General features: G+C 49.3%; 2 protein-coding genes across 2 annotated transcripts in view; one reads left to right on the forward strand and one right to left on the reverse strand.

The window, feature by feature from the left end:
- NCAPD3 (non-SMC condensin II complex subunit D3) overlaps nt 1-17,872 on the reverse strand; it is a 63,473-nt gene extending 45,601 nt beyond the window's left edge. The window contains exons 1-10 of the mRNA XM_073603483.1: nt 17,600-17,872; nt 14,331-14,485; nt 11,998-12,160; nt 8,181-8,365; nt 7,131-7,289; nt 6,052-6,113; nt 5,411-5,498; nt 3,597-3,730; nt 2,381-2,453; nt 428-553 (exon numbers count right to left, since the gene is read on the reverse strand). Coding sequence (XP_073459584.1) covers nt 428-553; nt 2,381-2,453; nt 3,597-3,730; nt 5,411-5,498; nt 6,052-6,113; nt 7,131-7,289; nt 8,181-8,365; nt 11,998-12,160; nt 14,331-14,485; nt 17,600-17,666 — 1,212 coding nt within the window. The 5' untranslated portion in view covers nt 17,667-17,872. The remainder of the gene's footprint in view (nt 1-427; nt 554-2,380; nt 2,454-3,596; nt 3,731-5,410; nt 5,499-6,051; nt 6,114-7,130; nt 7,290-8,180; nt 8,366-11,997; nt 12,161-14,330; nt 14,486-17,599) is intronic.
- Nucleotides 17,873-17,957: 85 nt separating this feature from the next.
- Nucleotides 17,958-19,157, forward strand: part of VPS26B (VPS26 retromer complex component B) — a gene marked incomplete in the record, with an annotated part of 37,597 nt that continues 36,397 nt past the window's right edge. Inside the window, 1 exon segment of the mRNA XM_073603484.1 lies at nt 17,958-18,328. Coding sequence (XP_073459585.1) covers nt 18,106-18,328 — 223 coding nt within the window.

Consider the following 19,157-nt stretch of genomic DNA (forward strand, 5'->3'; position numbering starts at 1 on the left):
AAGAGAACGTTTGCAAAAATCACTTTTAACCCTGCCACTAAGGTCCATCTAATACAGCTTCCTGTGATAGAGTGGCAACAATGCTGCACTGCTCCTGAATTCAGAGCAGAGTTGCCACCCATGTGTACAGTGGGATAAAATCATGTTGCAGGGGTCGTGGCCATCAGTATTGTGAATGATGATTCACAAGTCCGTAGCTCGTCAATCAGCACACAATACACCTGTTGAGACGCTCACTCGGAGCTACATGTGTTTTTACTTTACATAGTGACTGCATTTGGGCGTCTAGAATGTACTGCAGAAGTCTTTAGTTGTACTATGAATGTTATTCATTACCTGTGTGTCCCCTTTTCTTCACACAAGTCCCTTGGCTTGAAAATATCAGAAAGTATTAATATAATCCTACTAGAGTATTTTCTTATGTTACCTTTGAGTTCCTGGAGTATTTGCATAGCCAGTCTATGAATGACGCGTATTTTGCATTGGGAAGTTGATCTTGTAGTTTCACCAGAGTTTGCGCTGCTGATAGGCGATACTCTGACTTATCAGGACACTATTCAATGCAAAATTAAAACAGGGTGATGCATTGATTGGATGGCAAAAAAATTGAATTATATTCTGTAATATACAAAAGGCAGTTTATCATCAACTTAAGCCCTGGTTCACACTGCTGCGACTTTGAAGCAGACATCCGTGCGCAAGTTCATTGCAGCTTGCATACGACTTATTTAACAGAAGTCAATGCAAGTCGGGTTGACGTCGTACCACAGTAGTGCAGGAACCTTTTCTAAGTCGGAGCAGCTTGAGTAGCACCGATTAGAACGGTTCCAGTGCCGTTAACAGGGCGCGAATTGTCATGCAACTTTGAACTTTCAAGTCGCATTCAAGTCACGGCAGTGTGAACTAGGGCTTAAAACTTAATTGAACTTTCATGTTAAAAATTGGTAGCTACAACTCAGGTTCATCAACATAAAAACTAAATTCATTTTTTTTTTTTAATTAAAAAGCTGCATCCCGATTAGAAAAGTCTGTTCTCCACTTGAATGCTGTGTCTTTGCTTTGTATGGAAGCAGTGGTCTCTCAGTAGAGGTCAGACACTCCCCGATGAGTCAGTTAATCCTCTCCAATGAGGGAGCAATTGCAAAACAATAGTTTTGACTCAGAAGGTGGTGTGTTTTACCAATGCAGAGAGACCACTGCTTCCACCCTGTGCTCAGGGTCCATCTGCACAGCATCTTGTCAGGAGACAGGCTTTTCTACTCCGGTTGTTGCTAATGTCCGAAAAAAAAAAAAAAAAAAGTTAACTGTAAGAATTTAAACACCTTTAGCCCTGGTTTAGCCCTTTATACCTTTAGCCCTGGCAATTTGACCATTCAAAAAGTGCATGACAAGTCACACCCCATTGCCAGGAAAGGAACCGTTCAAATCGTAGCAAAAGAAAAAAAAGGTCCCTTCGCTACTTTTTTGGGATTGCATTGCGAATTGCATAGACTTCTGTTAAAGTGGAAGTCCATGCTAAAACCCCTACATCTAGAGACACCCAAAATCTAACACTAACCTATCTAGCCCTGTAAAGAAAAAAAAAAAATCAGTATATATAACTCTTCTGCAGGCGATCCGACCCCACGCTGAGCTGTCATCTGCAGCTTCGCTGTGGAGGAGGGTGCAAAGGACACAAACGACAATGGAAGCCCCACAGTAAGTCTATGGGTGACGTCACTTCCCATTCATTTCACAGCTGTTGTCTGAAATGTCTTCGGCAGAAGACACAAAAAAAAAAAAAAAAGTGTATACTGACAGGGCTAGATAGGTTAGTGTTAGATTGTGGGTGTCTATAGATGCAGGGATTTTAGATCAAGCATGGACTTCCACTTTAAATGAAGTCGCAAAGAAATCAGAGGTCCAAATCACACAGATCGGTGGCTTTGAAGGTGCGCTGAAGTAGCGAGATTTCAAAGCCACACTGGTGTGAACTGTAGGATAGGCAGGGGAGCCCAGGGATTACAAGTATATAAAGCAGAATATGTAAGCTATAAAAAAGACCAAATATGTGCAAAGTGACAGGTTTCTTACACCTCCGACTACCAGTTAACATTTGGCCAACTATTTCCTAATGGTTGGCCTTCTTCAGCCCCAGAAGATTTTACCCCCTTCCTGACCAGATCACGTTTTGCGATTCAGCACAGTGTCGCTTTAGCAGCAGGTCGGCAAGTGGTTAAGAAACATCTCAGAAAACACAGGCAAGCTTTTTTGATAATTACTATGGCTCTGTGTCCCCTGATGTATGAAAAGAAAATATTATATCAATTGCTGTGGGTTACTTGTACTTTACACTTGGTAATGGCCTTTGCACTGCTTAGCTGTAAAAGTCAGGAGTTACCTTGGCACAAGTGTGTTGTAACAGAATCCATAGAACAGGAAGAGCCATTTCCTTCAGCTTGTCCACAATAAAACTGTAAAAGAGGAAAATATATAGCCAGAAAAAAAAAAAGGGTTAAAGAGCAACTCCACTCCAAAAAACACCACACACATATATATATATATATATATATATATATATATATATATATATATATATATATATATATATATATATATATATATATATACATACACACACACACACACACACACACATACATATATTATGCAAAAGTTGTAGCATCTGCAAACTATGGGAAAGATTTATGGCATTTTTATTATATATTATTGTTTGTTTTTTTACTAGTAATGGCAGCGATCTGCGATTTGTAGCGGTACTGCAACATTGCGACGGACAGATGACACTTGACACTTTTTTGGGACCATTGGCATTTATACAGCAATCAGTGCTATAAAAATGCACTGGATTACTGCGCAAATGTCACTGGCAGGGAAGGGGTCAACACTAGGGGGCGATCAAGGGGTTAAATGTGTGTTCCCTCAGGATGTTCTAATTGTGTGGGGATGGGAGTGACTAGGAGAGGAGCCATATCGTTTTTCACACACACACACACACACACACACACACACACACACACACACACACAGTCCTCCGGCGGCACGCACAAGCCCTCTGGTGGCCGAAGACGGGTAGCACATACACGTACGGGATTTCGCCCAGGAGTGCCGCAATATATATGCGTGACACGGTTGGCAAGTGGTTAAACACCACACCCTTTCCTTTTTAATCTGAAGCTGCTGCAGTTTTCTAAGAATGCAATGCATTAGCAACCTGGAGGCATAATGTACAGATGGTGTACAGAATACCCCCCAGAAATGTAATTTCCTGCTTCTGTGAAGAATTCTGCACTAAAATACAAGTCAGGTTTTAGGCATCCTCTGCAACAAAAATATAACTTTTAAAAAGGAGTGCTGCAACTTTTCTCACCAGAACCCTGAAAGTGCATCAGCTTCTTGTAATGAATTAGTCACTCCAAGAAATCAGTCCCGCACAAGATGCAAAGTTCCAACAAAGAGCAGAAACAGGCAAAAATCTACAAAGTTTATTAAAATCCCTGCAATGTACGTTGATCACCCAGATGGGAATTTTTTTTTTTTTCCAACAAAAGTGGATTTACTCTTTAAAAGCTTAATTGACCAGCGGTAATCCATACCAGACAAATTGAACAGCATGGTCCCGTGCACTGGTTACAGGAGCGTTGATTGCAAGTAACGAAGGGTTTGAGCCCGGCCCTCCCTTAACCATCAAAATGACACTCAGCAGACGCTGGAAAAGCCGACGAAGAGTCTACAAGTAGGAGACATAAGATAAGGAGTTATGTAGGGAAACAACATTTACATCAATTACTGTGCCCAGTGCCTTGCTACTAGCAATGAGAACTATCCGTTTTAAAGAGAACAATGCTATCACATACACAATTTAATAACCCATGTTCAGTTTATTTGCCTACCAGAGTTAAAGTGGTTGTAAAGGCAGTTTTTTTTATCCCAATGCATTCTATGCATTGGGATAAAAAGCCTTCTGTGTGAATAAGCCCCCCTCATACTTACCTGAGGTCCATCTAGATCCAGCGATGTTGCATGAGAGACTCGGCTGTCTGGGACTCCCGTCCTCTTTGGCTGAGACAGCTGTGCGGTACCAGACAGCAGCAGGAGCCAATGAGAAGAGAAAGGGGGAGGGGCTGAGCCACAGCTGTGACTAAATGGACACCGGGAGCTGCAGCTCAGGTGCCCCATTGCAAGCTGCTTGCTGTGGGGGGGCACGCAACGGGAGGGAGGGGCCAGGAGCAACGAAGAAGGACCTGAGAAGATGAGGATTTGGGCTCCTCTGTGCAAAACCACTGCAACAGAGCAGGTAGGTATAAAGATTTTTTTTTTTTTTTTTTTTTTTTGAGGAAAAAAAAAAAAAAAAAAAAAAAAAAAAAAAAAAAAAAAACAACCCACACAACCCCCACAGATCTGCTAAGGTCTTTAGTGAATTTGAAGATACTACGGCAGTGACGGCGAACCTTGGCACCCCAGATGTTTTGGAACTACATTTCCCATGATGCTCATGCACTCTGCAGTATAGTTGAGGCATCATGGGAAATTAAGTTCCAAAACATCTGGGGTGCCAAGGTTCACCATCACTGTACTAAGAGTGTAGATTAATCACCACCTGCCAGTACTGAGCAGGGAGTCAGCCTACAGATGTGGCCATTGGGTCTACACTGACTGAGCAGTATCAGCAAGGCAAATCGATCGTCTAAAAGGTAGAGTACGAGCTGGAGGCTTGTGTTATTGCCATTGCATTGCCTTGAATGAGGAGCACTGTCAGTCACATTAACTGAATCTGCGAATTACTTTGACTGTAAAAGATTTATCAGGCCCCGCCAGCACCGAGTACAGTCAGCCTATGGATGCTGCCACTAGGTCTGCAAACTCTGTCCTTAGCCGTATAGTGGCTGCACTACCTGCCTGGTTCCGGATGGCCAGCAACATCCAGCATGAATAAGAGTAGATATGAATAAAATAGCATTGATCTAAAGCAGTGATGGCGAACCTTGGCACCCCAGATGTTTTGAAACTACATTTCCCATGATGCTTTTGCACTCTGCAGTGTAGTTGAGCATCATGGGAAATGTAGTTACAAAACATCTGGGGTGCCGAGGTTCACCATCACTGATCTAGAGAGATAGGGGGCAATGGCTAAAGTGTCGTGCTCTGGCTTTCCCATAGAAAGGTCCATAAATTGGGCTTCTGCCTGGGATGGAGCTACAGCCAACAGACACAGAAAAAGATGTCCTTTTAATACACAATGTGGCCACAGATCAGAATGGGATTAAGCACGCCATGCACTAGGTCCCCTGGAGGATTCCACTAAAAATGGCGATACTTCTTCTGTAATCATGCATGCCAAATACACAGATAACTCACCCACCCTGCTTTACTATTTAGGTAACGGAATGAAAAAAAGTGCGTAACACACCTGGTTGCTGTCACCATGGCTGGGTTGACACAGCAACCACAGCCCATGATATGCCAACTCCGGCACATATTTCAAACGGTTGGGACTGCTACAAGAGAAAATAAAATAAATAAATTAGCGTAATGCACAATATGCAAAAACAAACCCAAAGCCTAGACCTGAAAAACATCCGTGATGCCCCTTTAAAAAATGTATTATTTAAAAGAGAACCCATCATGAAAATAGAATTGTATTAAACAGCATGAAAACACAAGCCCAATGTAGGTTTATGTTGATGTTCCAGCCAGACAGAGCTATGGCCTGGCCTTCCAGCGTGTCAGCGCAGCATGAAAACTCCTACAAAAACTTTAAATCAGACACGGATATAAATAAAAATGTCACAAGACTGCTATATATTGCTGATGAGAAAAGGTATTAAGCCATTTGTATTTACTAAAATAACTGCATATCCATCCACCAGATATAGTGAATGCAGGTCCTGGGTTAAGTAACACTTTAAGGTTTGGTTACAATACTGCTTAGCAAATTTGGTTATACTGCATTCCTAGCTACTCATCCATCCAAGCCATGTAACAGAGGAGTCCGAAAAACCGGGGGGGAAAAAAAAAAAAAAAAAAAAAGGGGGGGGGAGATTAACTTACGTGGATTCTGAAAAGGACAGTTCCTGGGGCACCGTCTCAAAACTAGTCAGGTTTATGAAAATCTGGAGAAAGAAACAAAAATCTTTACTAAAATTCTTCTGTTCACTTAATTTTAGGAGTTCAGCATTTTCAGCAATGAAGACTGATCTATCCCCCAAGGAGAGAAGACTTGTTGATTAGATGCACATAACCACTTGAGCATCTGCCTATATTGCCACTGCATTACCAGTGCTGCTGGTCATGCAACACTGAACCCAAATTCATTTGAAATAGTGCTTTCTTTTGGTGGTTTTTAAAGCGGGGTTCCCATAAAAAAAAAAAAAAAAAAAGTAAAAGTCAGCAGCTACAAATACTGCAGCTGCTGACTTTTAATCAGACACTTACCTGTCCCAGGGTCCAGCGATGCAGGGATCGAAGCACCGCTCGCCCCACCCCCCCGCGGCGCCGGCATTTTTAAACTGTGGGCGCCCGGCTGGGGCTTCACAGCCGGGCACCCACTGCGCATGCGCGAGCCGCACGCCGTCACTGGCCTCGCAATCATCTGGGACCGGTCATGTCTCCCAGATGATTGACGGGAGGGTGGAGAGGCGATCTCCCTTCCTGCGCCGAGGGAAGTGACGTCAGGAGCCCAGGCACCGAAAGAGGCAGACTACAAGGGACCCCCTCTAGCAACAGGCATTCAGGGGTGAGTAAAAAAAAAAAAAAAAAAAATTTCTCCAAATGTGGTTTTTTTCATTTTTTTTTTTTTTTTTGAGGTGGAACTCCACTTTAAAGAGGAGGTCCAGCCCTCCCCCACGAAAAAATTAAGTCCGCAGCTACAAAATACTGCAGCTGCTGACTTTTAATATATGGACACTTACCTGTCCAGGGAGCCTGCGATGTCAGCACTCCAGCCGATCTTTGGATCGGCTGTAGCCACCACCATTCCAGAAAAGGGAACCCGGTAGTGAAGCCTTTTGGCTTCACAGCCTGTTACCTACTGCGAATTTCACATTGCCCCAGCGGTGGAAATATTGCTTTAAGTAACATAACTTCCTGATTGCACAATTAAGCCAGGATGACATGATGGCACTCCTCACCTGCATACAGTGCAGCATGCTCTGCTGCTTGTCCTTTAGGGAGAACTTTGGCAGGAGACGCAAAAAGTTTTTCAAGAGAAGGATGATGGCATCTCTGAGGTTCATGAGATCTCTGGTAGAAAAATAGACTTCTTCTTCCTCTTCAGATATATCATCCAGCTTAAATAGAGCACATAAAAGAATGAAGTTCATTAGTGGTAGCTGGATTATTTCCCCCCCATCTTTATTTTTACATAGTGATCCTGCCAGTAACGTAACTTTCTTTTCCTAGGGAGACAACACTTGCTTACTGTACTGCATTTATGGAGAAAGAGTTATCGTCTTAGAGAAGGAAGGGTCAGCCCAACAGAATACCTCCCCCTACTGAAGAAAAAAAAAAAAAAAAAAAAAAAAAAAAAACACCCCACTACACACACTGCACTGTTTTGCAAAGCACAGTGATTGCACTTTCTGCTTGCTTCTTGGACTCTGAAGCAAGCAAAACGCTATTCAAAGTAATGGAAAAAGATTCAGGAGGAAATCCCAATCATGTGACCTGTCAAAATCAAATGACAGGCCTCTCCTCCAATCACAAAGCTCCTAAGGAAAAATCTCCAGACTACACCTCAGCCTGCATTTTATGAAATGTATTTAAAATGCAGGCTGAGGCATGGTGGGAGTACCACAGCATATGATAAATACATCACTAAGACTATGGAAAGAACTAAGGTTGCGTCATCCATAAACAGTTAGACCCCCATTGACACTTGCGAAAGGGGCTCTTTGCGATTAGCTGAGGGAGACCCAGCAGAGGATACCTGCAATTGGCTCCCATGGCTGATCGCATGTAAAATCGATTGTGCAGCAATGCTGATCAGCCCTGGACACAGATTGCCTGGCTACCTGCCTGCAGCAAAACACAGGGAACCCCTGCATCTAATTACATATGGTCCCATTCACAAGTGTAAATGGGACCCTACAAGCACTCTTTTCATGGCGAGAAATCTAAAGCACCAAACGCCATGGATCTGGGCTAAGCATCTTGAAACGTTCTCCATTCAGCAAAGTTACCTCTTCCATCTCTCTTCGCACAGGCCTGGGACGTTTTCTGCCTCCACGATTGTCTCCTTGAGAGCTTTTAACGGTGTCCTTTTTCCTTTTGCGGTTGGAGTCCGGGTCCTGTGGCCAACACTTCTCCAGGGTGTTCACACATTTATCAAACAAGACAGGGTGAAACACCTGATTGGCAACACTGCCTGCCGTATTAAAGGAGGACAGACATTAAAAAGGTGAGTAAAAGTTTGTTTTAAAGCCCCTCTCAGTCACTAACTGGAGCTCACAAAAGGGCTGAGAACTCTCCTCCTACCCCCCGTAACAGTGCTAGGGCAAATCATCAAGTAGCAGTGCCACCACGTGATAATAAAATGTGTCACATGCGCCTCTGCACTGGGTATTTTTTTACTCTTGGCCAACAGGATGAAGTGGTAGAAAGATTATGTGCTGCTGGGGAGAGTGGCATGGGCACAGCGCAGGTATTCTTTAGGTGTACACATCGAAGGCTACCATACCAAACAAAAAATATTTCCCAGCACTTACCAACCAGTCTGCAAAACAACCAAACTGGCCATGTCTACTAACAGTTTACGTTAAAAACAGAGGGTTTTTTTTTTTTGCACACATTTGCAAATACACCATATTACCAAAAGTATTAGGACACCCGTCCTTACACGCACATGAACTTTAATGGCATCCCGGTCTTATTCTGTAGGGTTCAATATTGAGTTGGTCCACCCTTTGCAGCTGTAACAGCTTCAGCTCTTCTGGGAAGGCTGTCCACAAGGTTTAGGAGTGTGTCTATGGGAATGTTTGACCATTCTTCCAGAAGCGCATTTGTGAGGTCAGGCACTGATGTTGGACGAGAAGGCCTGGCTCGCTGTCTCCACTCCAATTTATCCCAATGGCGTTTCTATTGGGTTGATGCCAGTCCGGTTCCTCCACCCCAAAGTCGCTCATCCATGTCTTAATGGACCTTGCTTTGTGCACTGGTGTGCAGTTATGTTGGAACAGAAAGGGACCATCCCCAAACTGTTTCCACAAAGTAGGGAGCATGAAATTGTCCAAAATGTCTTTTGAAATTGTCCAAAAGGTATGCTGACGTCTAAAGAGTTTCCTTCACTGGAACAAAGGGGCCAGCCCAACCCTTGAAAAACAATCCTACACCATAATCCCCCCTTCACCAAATGATTTGGACCAGTGCACAAAGCAAGGTCCATAAAGACATGGATGAACGAGTTTGGGGTGGAGGAACTTGACTGGCCTGCACAGAGTCTTGACCTCAACACCTTTGGGATGCATTTGAGTGGAGACTGTGAGATAGGCCTTCTAATCCAATATCAGTGCCTGACCTCACAAATGTGCACGTCTGGAAGAATGGTCAAACATTCCTATAGACACACTCCTAAACCTTGTGGACGGCCTTCCCAGAAGAGTTGAAGCTGTTATAGCTGCAAAGGGTGGGCCAACTCAATATTGAACCCTACGGAGTAAGACTGGGATGCCATTAAATTTCACGTGCGTTTAAAGGCCGTCGTCCCAATACTTTCGGAGTTCGTATAATAGATTGTTTAACCACTACACATCCTGTGCACGCTCCCTGCCCGCGCCCTGTAGGGCGCGCGCCGAGCGCGCTGTGATCACCAAGTCACTGAGACTCGGCTGAACACCAATCCAAGTAAGGGGCCGGTCCCGGCCCCTTACCATGCGTTCAGCTGTCAGCCAATTACAGCTGATCACATGATGTAAACAAAAGATCGGTAATCGTTTTATTTTTCTACTCACGCTGACAGCGTGAGTAGAAAAAAAAGCCGATCACCGGCTCAGATGTGAGGAACATCGGTCCCCAAGTGGAAGAGGCACATCTGCCTCATCAGTGCCACCTAACAGTGCCCACAGTGCCACCTATCAATGCCCACCTGTAGTGCCAGTGCCACCTGACAGTGCTGCCCATCACTGCCGCCCATCAGTGCCCATCACTGCCGCCTCATCAGCGTACATCAATGAAGGAGAAAAATTACCGTTTTAAATTTTTTATAACAAAATATAAAAAAATTTTTTTTTTTAAATTCAGTTTTTTACATTTTTTTTTTAACAAAAAGTAAAAACTGCAGAGGTGATCAAATACCACCAAAAGAAAGCTCTATTTGTGGTGAAAAAATGATAAAAATTTCATTTGGGTACAGTGTTGTATGACCGCGCAATTGTCATTCAAAGTGCAACAACACTGAAAGCTGAAAATTGGTCTGGATAGGAGGGGGGGTTTAAGTGCCCAGTAAGCAAGTGGTTAAAGCAGAGTTCTGCCCCTCTCCAAAAATTATGTCAGCAGATACAAATACTGTACTGTAGCTGCTGACTATTAGGGCACTTAAAGCGTTATTTATTTATTTTGGTAACAAAGATCCGGCTCCTTTAAAAGCATTTTATACAGCACAGTGCTTGTGCTGTGTAATTTGGCCCCATGTATCACCTGAAATACCTGGCTGATCCTGCCCTCTCACCTGTAATCTGACTACAGTGTATCATGGCTGCTGACCCCCGACACCGTGGTCAGCTTATGTGTCTCCGTCACCCGCTATCTCCTCTGCTTTCCTTTATCCTCTAACACCTCCCCGTCAGCTTTGTGTCCGTGCCACGCTGCACCCCACCCCTTCCCGCTGCTGAAATTACATACATTTTGACACCATCTTCTCTGTTTAATCATGTAAAGTGCCCCAGTGTCTGTGCCTTATACAAATAATGCACTATATACCTGTTTTCACAGCACTGATCGGCACTCACATGACCCGCTGTCTCTTTCCTCTCTCACATGACAGCTGCAGCGGGCCCTCTCTCCTCCTCCCCTCCTGACTGATGTCAGCCATGCCCGCTGCAGCTGTCAGGTCGAGAGAGGAGAGAGGCAGCGGGTCATGTGAGCGCCGATCAGCACTGTGAAACAGTTAGATACTGCATTATTTTTATAAGGAACAGACACTGGGGCACATTACATGATTAAACAGAGGATACTGTAAAGTGTATATAGTGGGTTAATCACTTTACTGTCCAGGCACCCAGCGGTGTCTGCAGATTCTTGAATCGGCTCTCAGGTGCTGGCGCCCCCCATCTCGGCTAAGGGAAGCCGGCAGTGAAGCCTTGCGGCTTCATAGCCGGTTTCCTACTGCACATGCGCAAATCACGTCGCGCTGTGAACAGTCTAGCTGGGGGGGGGGGGGCAAAGTTCCAGCTCACGCCGTCAAAGCGAACTAAGCTGGAAGTGGGAGCGGGTATTTGTCAGAACCAGGTACCAGCTCCCCCCTAAAGTTGTTAAATCTGGCAGAGGAGGGGGGCAGACAAGCAGAGTTTCTCTCTTAGGGAGGAGCTCCGTTTTAAGGGCAGGTATGCCAGGAGGAAGCCCACCCCTCCTTAAAGGTACAAGGACGCACGTGACGACCAGCAAATAGCACAATTGCAGCCAACAGCCAATCCAGGGTCACACTATCCATTCTATGTGCTCCTACTATAGAGACTCTGGAAATTTAGACATAGGAGCGCGGTATATACAGGAGGTCTCTTGGTGTGAGCATTGTGGCTTTCGCATACATTTGCAAAAGTGTGGAAAAAAAAAAAAAAAAATGTAAACTGTAAGACAGGGCCAATTTGCTTTCTTTGCAGGCTGGTTGGTAAGTGTGCTGGGAAATCATTTCTTTGTGATGTGCATTGCCCTTTCATGTGCCCCTTGCTGTAAAAGTGGCAAGTTATAGATTGGGGAGGTTGCCCCTTTTTTGTACATTTCTACTATACACCAACTTTCCACAATGGGAGCTGTGTAGCTGCCAAATGAGCATCAGACACTTACCGGGTATCTCCAGAAGCAGGAAGTACAGGCCAGCCGCATGCAGGGCCAGACACTTTTGCATATACCCCGCTTTCTTATTCTCTCCAACGTGGACAAAGTGGTAGAGCACAACCACCAGGGAGTTACGACAAATGTCATTCTCAGCAAATAGAGCCCAGACACTCTGCAAAACAGACATGTACAATTACTAACAGAAGGAAAACACATTGTAGCTTAACAGCTCTTTATACATATAGACTAACTGTTGCACGGTAGCTTCAAAACACTGGATCACTGACCTGGAACAAGCATGCAGGTAAAAACGTCTGACCTTTCTTTACCCAACTAGCATCCTGGTCAGTAATTTAGAAATTAGAGAAGTTCTGGAGCCAGGCAATGGGCATTCAAATATTAAACATTATTTTATGGATCACTCCCCATTTTGGAGCAAAGGTCTGCTCCAACAAGCAGTGAATAAACTTCAATGTCTAACTGTTTTCAGAAAATCTGGAATTACTCCCCAATTTGTAGGCAGGCTCTCCTACCAGTGCCAACATCTCATCCTAATGATGTGGCTGCTGGTCCTTGCACTGTTGGCGACAACAATAGAAAGAGTATGGTCTAGTCAAGCTAGAGACGACCAAGAAGAGTGAACTTGGGGTACTGGCAATCACATTCCCCCCTCCTCCCAGGAAAATGTATTTTCCTGACTAAACATGTTGGGCGGAGCCACCTACTGACGTCATCGTGTTCCAGAAAGTGGACTTTTTATGCTGGCTGATTTTTTTTTTTTTTTATGTCTGCATGGGAGTATTTCTTTGTTTAAGAAATGTATTAGGAGATTTTTTTTAATACTATACTGTGTTTGTTTGCATTACATGAATGTTAGCATTGAAAATTCCGATACAAGCGCTTGATCAGTGGTGTCCCTGGTGGATAGAGAAGTGGTCCAAGAGGAGGCCTTGGGGTCCATGATAACTGCTTATGACCACCCTTGAGAATTGTGTCATGGGGAGCTGGTAAACAAGCATTCCTATTATCACAAATCTAAAAGGTCTTTGAAGGGGTTTTATTTTACCTGCTCCACACTTGGAGATGGGACCATTTGTGGACACTTTACTTGATTTACTCAAGTTTATAATTTATGCCCATTTTCTATATTCAAATCTATGTTTGAGAATTAAGGTTTATGTTGTTTGTAATTTATATTTTATGGTTATTAGTCAAGTGCAACATTTCAATCCCAATATGTACCAATGGGGAGAAAGGGTCCTGAGACCACTCATTAAAGGGGTATTAAACCTAAAACCAAAAATATAATATACCTGTACTGCAGCTTACCAATCTTGGTGGTGGAATTAGTTTTCTCCCCCCCCCCCCCTCCGTTTCACCTGCTGACAATACGGGACACCCCTGCGGGCGCGCTCCCGTGTCCTGCTGCTGCGTCTATTGGCACAGACAGCAGGACTCTGCTCCGCCCCCCCCAGCGCCCACATCATTGGATTTAATTGACAGCAGCGGGAGCCAATGGCTGTGCTGCTATCAATATATCCAGTAAGGATGTGTTATATCCAATTAGCTGGTGTGCTTGTTCCCTTTGTGGGAATTACGGGGCTCAGGTAAGTATAAGGGGGGCCCGGGGTCGCTGCTGCAGTAAAGAAGGTTTTTCACCATAATGCATAGAATGCATTAAGGTGAAAAACGCAGAGGGTTTACAACTCCTTTAAGGTTTGTTGTACCTTCGTCATGAAGTGGCTAATTACTCTTTACCTGTCCAGAGTTGGGCTCTTATACCAAGCCCTCATTAATCTCCATAGCAGCAAACTTTATGGAATAATTGCTCTGCAAATTTTGAAGCTTCTTTGTTTTACTTTCACTTGCTCAGCTCCCCCTTCCAGCCTTCTAACAAACACAGATTTTAGACCGGTCAGACTTTAGGCTCACACTAAAATGCGGTGCGGGAAACCCACGTACTGTGCACATTTAAGACGCACCGCAGTTGTGATCTGCAGCAAGTGTCAATGTTAAGTTAACGACACCCTAAACACAGTGCATTTGCCTGCACCAGATCGCATGGTACAAGCGTAGAAGTGCCTACTTTTGGTGTGATTCAGTGCGCCATTCAAAACGAATGGCCTTAAATTGCAGTGAATAGAGCAATTGCAGCGCGTCCCTGTGCAATTCATTGTGTGAACTGAGGCTTACTGAGTCTCTTGTTAATGTTGAGGATCAATCGTTTCCACAGTGCCTGACACTACAGAGGTCAGTGGGGGATTATTCTATACTGTACTTACAGCTTATTAGGAATATGTATATATGTCAGTAGCCATAACCTGGCTTCACATACAACTCACCCGTGTGTTCTCCTGATCGGCAGAAGCGAATGGCAGCAGACTGTCATACAGGTTGGTAAACACCTCCACTCCGTTCTCTACGATTTCAGCCTCCACCCTTGGATCCAGAGGCTCCGTCTCAGTAAATTCCAACTCCCAGACAGAGTCCACCCATGCTGGAAGTAGAGGATAGAATCAGATTTCATTAGAATGGTCATTGTCCCCAGACCCCCCCCCCCCCCCTTCATTCCCGACAATGATACAAATTCTCTATCCTATGGGGAACTGCAGAGGGGACCCCCCCCCTGCAACATGCTGGGACTGCTAGAAGAGAGGGACCCCCGCTCTCCCACGTTGGGACTGATGGCAGAGAGGGATCCCCCCCGGTCCCACGTTGGGACTGATGGCAGAGAGGGATCCCCCCCGGTCCCACGTTGGGACTGATGGCAGAGAGGGATCCCCCCCGGTCCCACGTTGGGACTGATGGCAGAGAGGGATCCCCCCCGGTCCCACGTTGGGACTGATGGCAGAGAGGGATCCCCCCCGGTCCCACGTTGGGACTGATGGCAGAGAGGGATCCCCCCCGGTCCCACGTTGGGACTGATGGCAGAGAGGGATCCCCCCCGGTCCCACGTTGGGACTGATGGCAGAGAGGGATCCCCCCCGGTCCCACGTTGGGACTGATGGCAGAGAGGGATCCCCCCCGGTCCCACGTTGGGACTGATGGCAGAGAGGGATCCCCCCCGGTCCCACGTTGGGACTGATGGCAGAGAGGGATCCCCCCCGGTCCCACGTTGGGACTGATGGCAGAGAGGGATCCCCCCCGGTCCCACGTTGGGACTGATGGCAGAGAGGGATCCCCCCCGGTCCCACGTTGGGACTGATGGCAGAGAGGGATCCCCCCCGGTCCCACGTTGGGACTGATGGCAGAGAGGGATCCCCCCCGGTCCCACGTTGGGACTGATGGCAGAGAGGGATCCCCCCGGTCCCACGTTGGGACTGATGGCAGAGAGGGATCCCCCCCGGTCCCACGTTGGGACTGATGGCAGAGAGGGATCCCCCCCGGTCCCACGTTGGGACTGATGGCAGAGAGGGATCCCCCCCGGTCCCACGTTGGGACTGATGGCAGAGAGGGATCCCCCCCGGTCCCACGTTGGGACTGATGGCAGAGAGGGATCCCCCCCGGTCCCACGTTGGGACTGATGGCAGAGAGGGATCCCCCCCGGTCCCACGTTGGGACTGATGGCAGAGAGGGATCCCCCCCGGTCCCACGTTGGGACTGATGGCAGAGAGGGATCCCCCCCGGTCCCACGTTGGGACTGATGGCAGAGAGGGATCCCCCCCGGTCCCACGTTGGGACTGATGGCAGAGAGGGATCCCCCCCGGTCCCACGTTGGGACTGATGGCAGAGAGGGATCCCCCCCGGTCCCACGTTGGGACTGATGGCAGAGAGGGATCCCCCCCGGTCCCACGTTGGGACTGATGGCAGAGAGGGATCCCCCCCGGTCCCACGTTGGGACTGATGGCAGAGAGGGATCCCCCCCGGTCCCACGTTGGGACTGATGGCAGAGAGGGATCCCCCCCGGTCCCACGTTGGGACTGATGGCAGAGAGGGATCCCCCCCGGTCCCACGTTGGGACTGATGGCAGAGAGGGATCCCCCCCGGTCCCACGTTGGGACTGATGGCAGAGAGGGATCCCCCCCGGTCCCACGTTGGGACTGATGGCAGAGAGGGATCCCCCCCGGTCCCACGTTGGGACTGATGGCAGAGAGGGATCCCCCCCGGTCCCACGTTGGGACTGATGGCAGAGAGGGATCCCCCCCGGTCCCACGTTGGGACTGATGGCAGAGAGGGATCCCCCCGGTCCCACGTTGGGACTGATGGCAGAGAGGGATCCCCCCCGGTCCCACGTTGGGACTGATGGCAGAGAGGGATCCCCCCCGGTCCCACGTTGGGACTGATGGCAGAGAGGGATCCCCCCCGGTCCCACGTTGGGACTGATGGCAGAGAGGGATCCCCCCCGGTCCCACGTTGGGACTGATGGCAGAGAGGGATCCCCCCCGGTCCCACGTTGGGACTGATGGCAGAGAGGGATCCCCCCCCGGTCCCACGTTGGGACTGATAGCAGAGAGGGATCCCCCCCGGTCCCATGTTGGGACTGATAGAGAGGGATCCCCCCCGGTCCCATGTTGGGACTGATAGAGAGGGATCCCCCCTGGTCCCATGTTGGGACTGATAGCAGAGAGGGATCCCCCCCTATCCCATGTTGGGACTGATAGCAGAGAGGGATCCCCCCCTATCCCATGTTGGGACTGATAGCAGAGAGGGATCCCCCCCGGTCCCCTGTTGGGACTGATAGCAGAGAGGGATCCCCCCCGGTCCCCTGTTGGGACTGATAGCAGAGAGGGATCCCCCCCGGTCCCCTGTTGGGACTGATAGCAGAGAGGGATCCCCCCCGGTCCCCTGTTGGGACTGATAGCAGAGAGGGATCCCCCCCGGTCCCCTGTTGGGACTGATAGCAGAGAGGGATCCCCCCGGTCCCATGTTGGGACTGATAGCAGAGAGGGATCCCCCCCGGTCCCCTGTTGGGACTGATAGCAGAGAGGGATCCCCCCCGGTCCCATGTTGGGACTGATAGCAGAGAGGGATCCCCCCCGGTCCCCTGTTGGGACTGATAGCAGAGAGGGATCCCCCCCGGTCCCATGTTGGGACTGATAGCAGAGAGGGATCCCCCCCGGTCCCATGTTGGGACTGATAGAGAGGGATCCCCCCGGTCCCATGTTGGGACTGATAGCAGAGAGGGATCCCCCCCGGTCCCATGTTGGGACTGATAGCAGAGAGGGATCCCCCCCTATCCCATGTTGGGACTGATAGAGAGGGACCCCCTATCCCATGTTGGGACTGATAGCAGAGAGGGATCCCCCCAGTCCCATGTTGGGACTGATAGCAGAGAGGGATCCCCCCAGTCCCATGTTGGGACTGATAGCAGAGAGGGATCCCCCCGGTCCCATGTTGGGACTGATAGCAGAGAGGGATCCCCCCAGTCCCATGTTGGGACTGATAGCAGAGAGGGATCCCCCCAGTCCCATGTTGGGACTGATAGCAGAGAGGGATCCCCCCAGTCCCATGTTGGGACTGATAGCAGAGAGGGATCCCCCTATCCCATGTTGGGACTGATAGCAGAGAGGGATCCCCCCAGTCCCATGTTGGGACTGATAGCAGAGAGGGATCCCCCCCCTATCACATGCTGGGACTGTAATGACAGCCCTGCCCCCTCCCCGGTGCTCACCTCTCCTCAGGCTCCGCAGCCCGAAGCGGCCCAGGGCCTCCAACACCGCCGCCTCCGTGTCAGCCATCAGCCGGTCTCTGCTATCCCCTCTCCTTCGTTAGGAGGGCAGCGCCAAAACCAAACACAAACCCACCAACCAGCGCACTCCCTTCAGAGACGTCACCACGGAGCGCCGGTGTCCCGCCCTGAATCCACGGTCGCCATGTTATGTCCTGGCTGAGTTTCACTTCCAGACACGGCAGCTGCCAGTAAGTAACATGGAAGCCGCTCGACGACGGACATCCATTGCTCTGCGCATGCGGATCATCTTGGTTCCCCGGTGTCCATGTTTGCTCCGGGCAAGTTGCCCTTTCCGCGCATGCGCACAATGCAGCCCCCGTTAGCCTTTGCAAAGCCGGCACATGCGCAGTGTGCGGAGCACAGGCAGCAACGGAGAGCGGGGGGGGCTCCGGGGGAAATCGGTGCAGAGCTGTCAGTGATCCTGATCGCCGGGGCCGGACTCCGCCATGAGCTTCTTCGGCTTCGGCCCGTCTGCCGAGCTGGACGTCACCCTGAGCGATGCGGAGAGCCGCCGGCGGGTGGAGCACAAGACGGAGGACGGCAAGAAGGAGAAATATTTCCTCTTCTATGACGGGGAGACCGTGTCCGGCCGGGTCACCGTCACCCTGAGGAGCCCGGGCAAGAGGCTGGAGCACCAAGGCCTGAAGATCGAGTTCATCGGCCAGATCGGTGAGATGGGGGTCTGGGGGGGGCGACCGATCGTTCTGTGATGAGCTAGTGGCGTAACCGGGGGCGACGAGCTTGAGGTGTAACCAGGGGCGACGAGCTTGAGGCGTAACCGGGGGCGACGAGCTTGAGGCGTAACCGGGGGGAGACAAACTGGAGGCGTAACCGGGGGGGCGACGAGCTGGAGGCGTAACCGGGGGGGCGACGAGCTGGAGGCGTAACCGGGGGGCGACGAGCTGGAGGCGTAACCGGGGGGCGACGAGCTGGAGGCGTAACCGGGGGGCGACGAGCTGGAGGCGTAACCGGGGGGCGACGAGCTGGAGGCGTAACCGGGGGGCGACGAGCTGGAGGCGTAACCGGGGGGGCGACGAGCTGGAGGCGTAACCGGGGGGCGACGAGCTGGAGGCGTAACCGGGGGGCGACGAGCTGGAGGCGTAACCGGGGGGCGACGAGCTGGAGGCGTAACCGGGGGGCGACGAGCTGGAGGCGTAACCGGGGGGCGACGAGCTGGAGGCGTAACCGGGGGGCGACGAGCTGGAGGCGTAACCGGGGGGCGACGAGCTGGAGGCGTAACCGGGGGGCGACGAGCTGGCGGCGTAACCGGGGACAACGAGCTGGAGACATGTAACCGGGGGCGACGAGCTGACCGAGCGTGCTTTGCTTTCTTCAACCTGAAAATCCCGTGTCATCGATCGCGAGACGGGGAGCGCTGAGGGCGTTGATTGGGGTCCCATAGACGTGAGGAAGAGCTGACAATCTATCTGCGTAGAACGCGTGGCGTCACGGCGTCTGTAGACGTAAATTCGGGGGGCTAAAGATTGCTAACGTACTG

Source organism: Aquarana catesbeiana, linkage group LG10 (genome assembly GCF_042186555.1).
Source record: "Aquarana catesbeiana isolate 2022-GZ linkage group LG10, ASM4218655v1, whole genome shotgun sequence".
Taxonomy (NCBI): domain Eukaryota; kingdom Metazoa; phylum Chordata; class Amphibia; order Anura; family Ranidae; genus Aquarana; species Aquarana catesbeiana.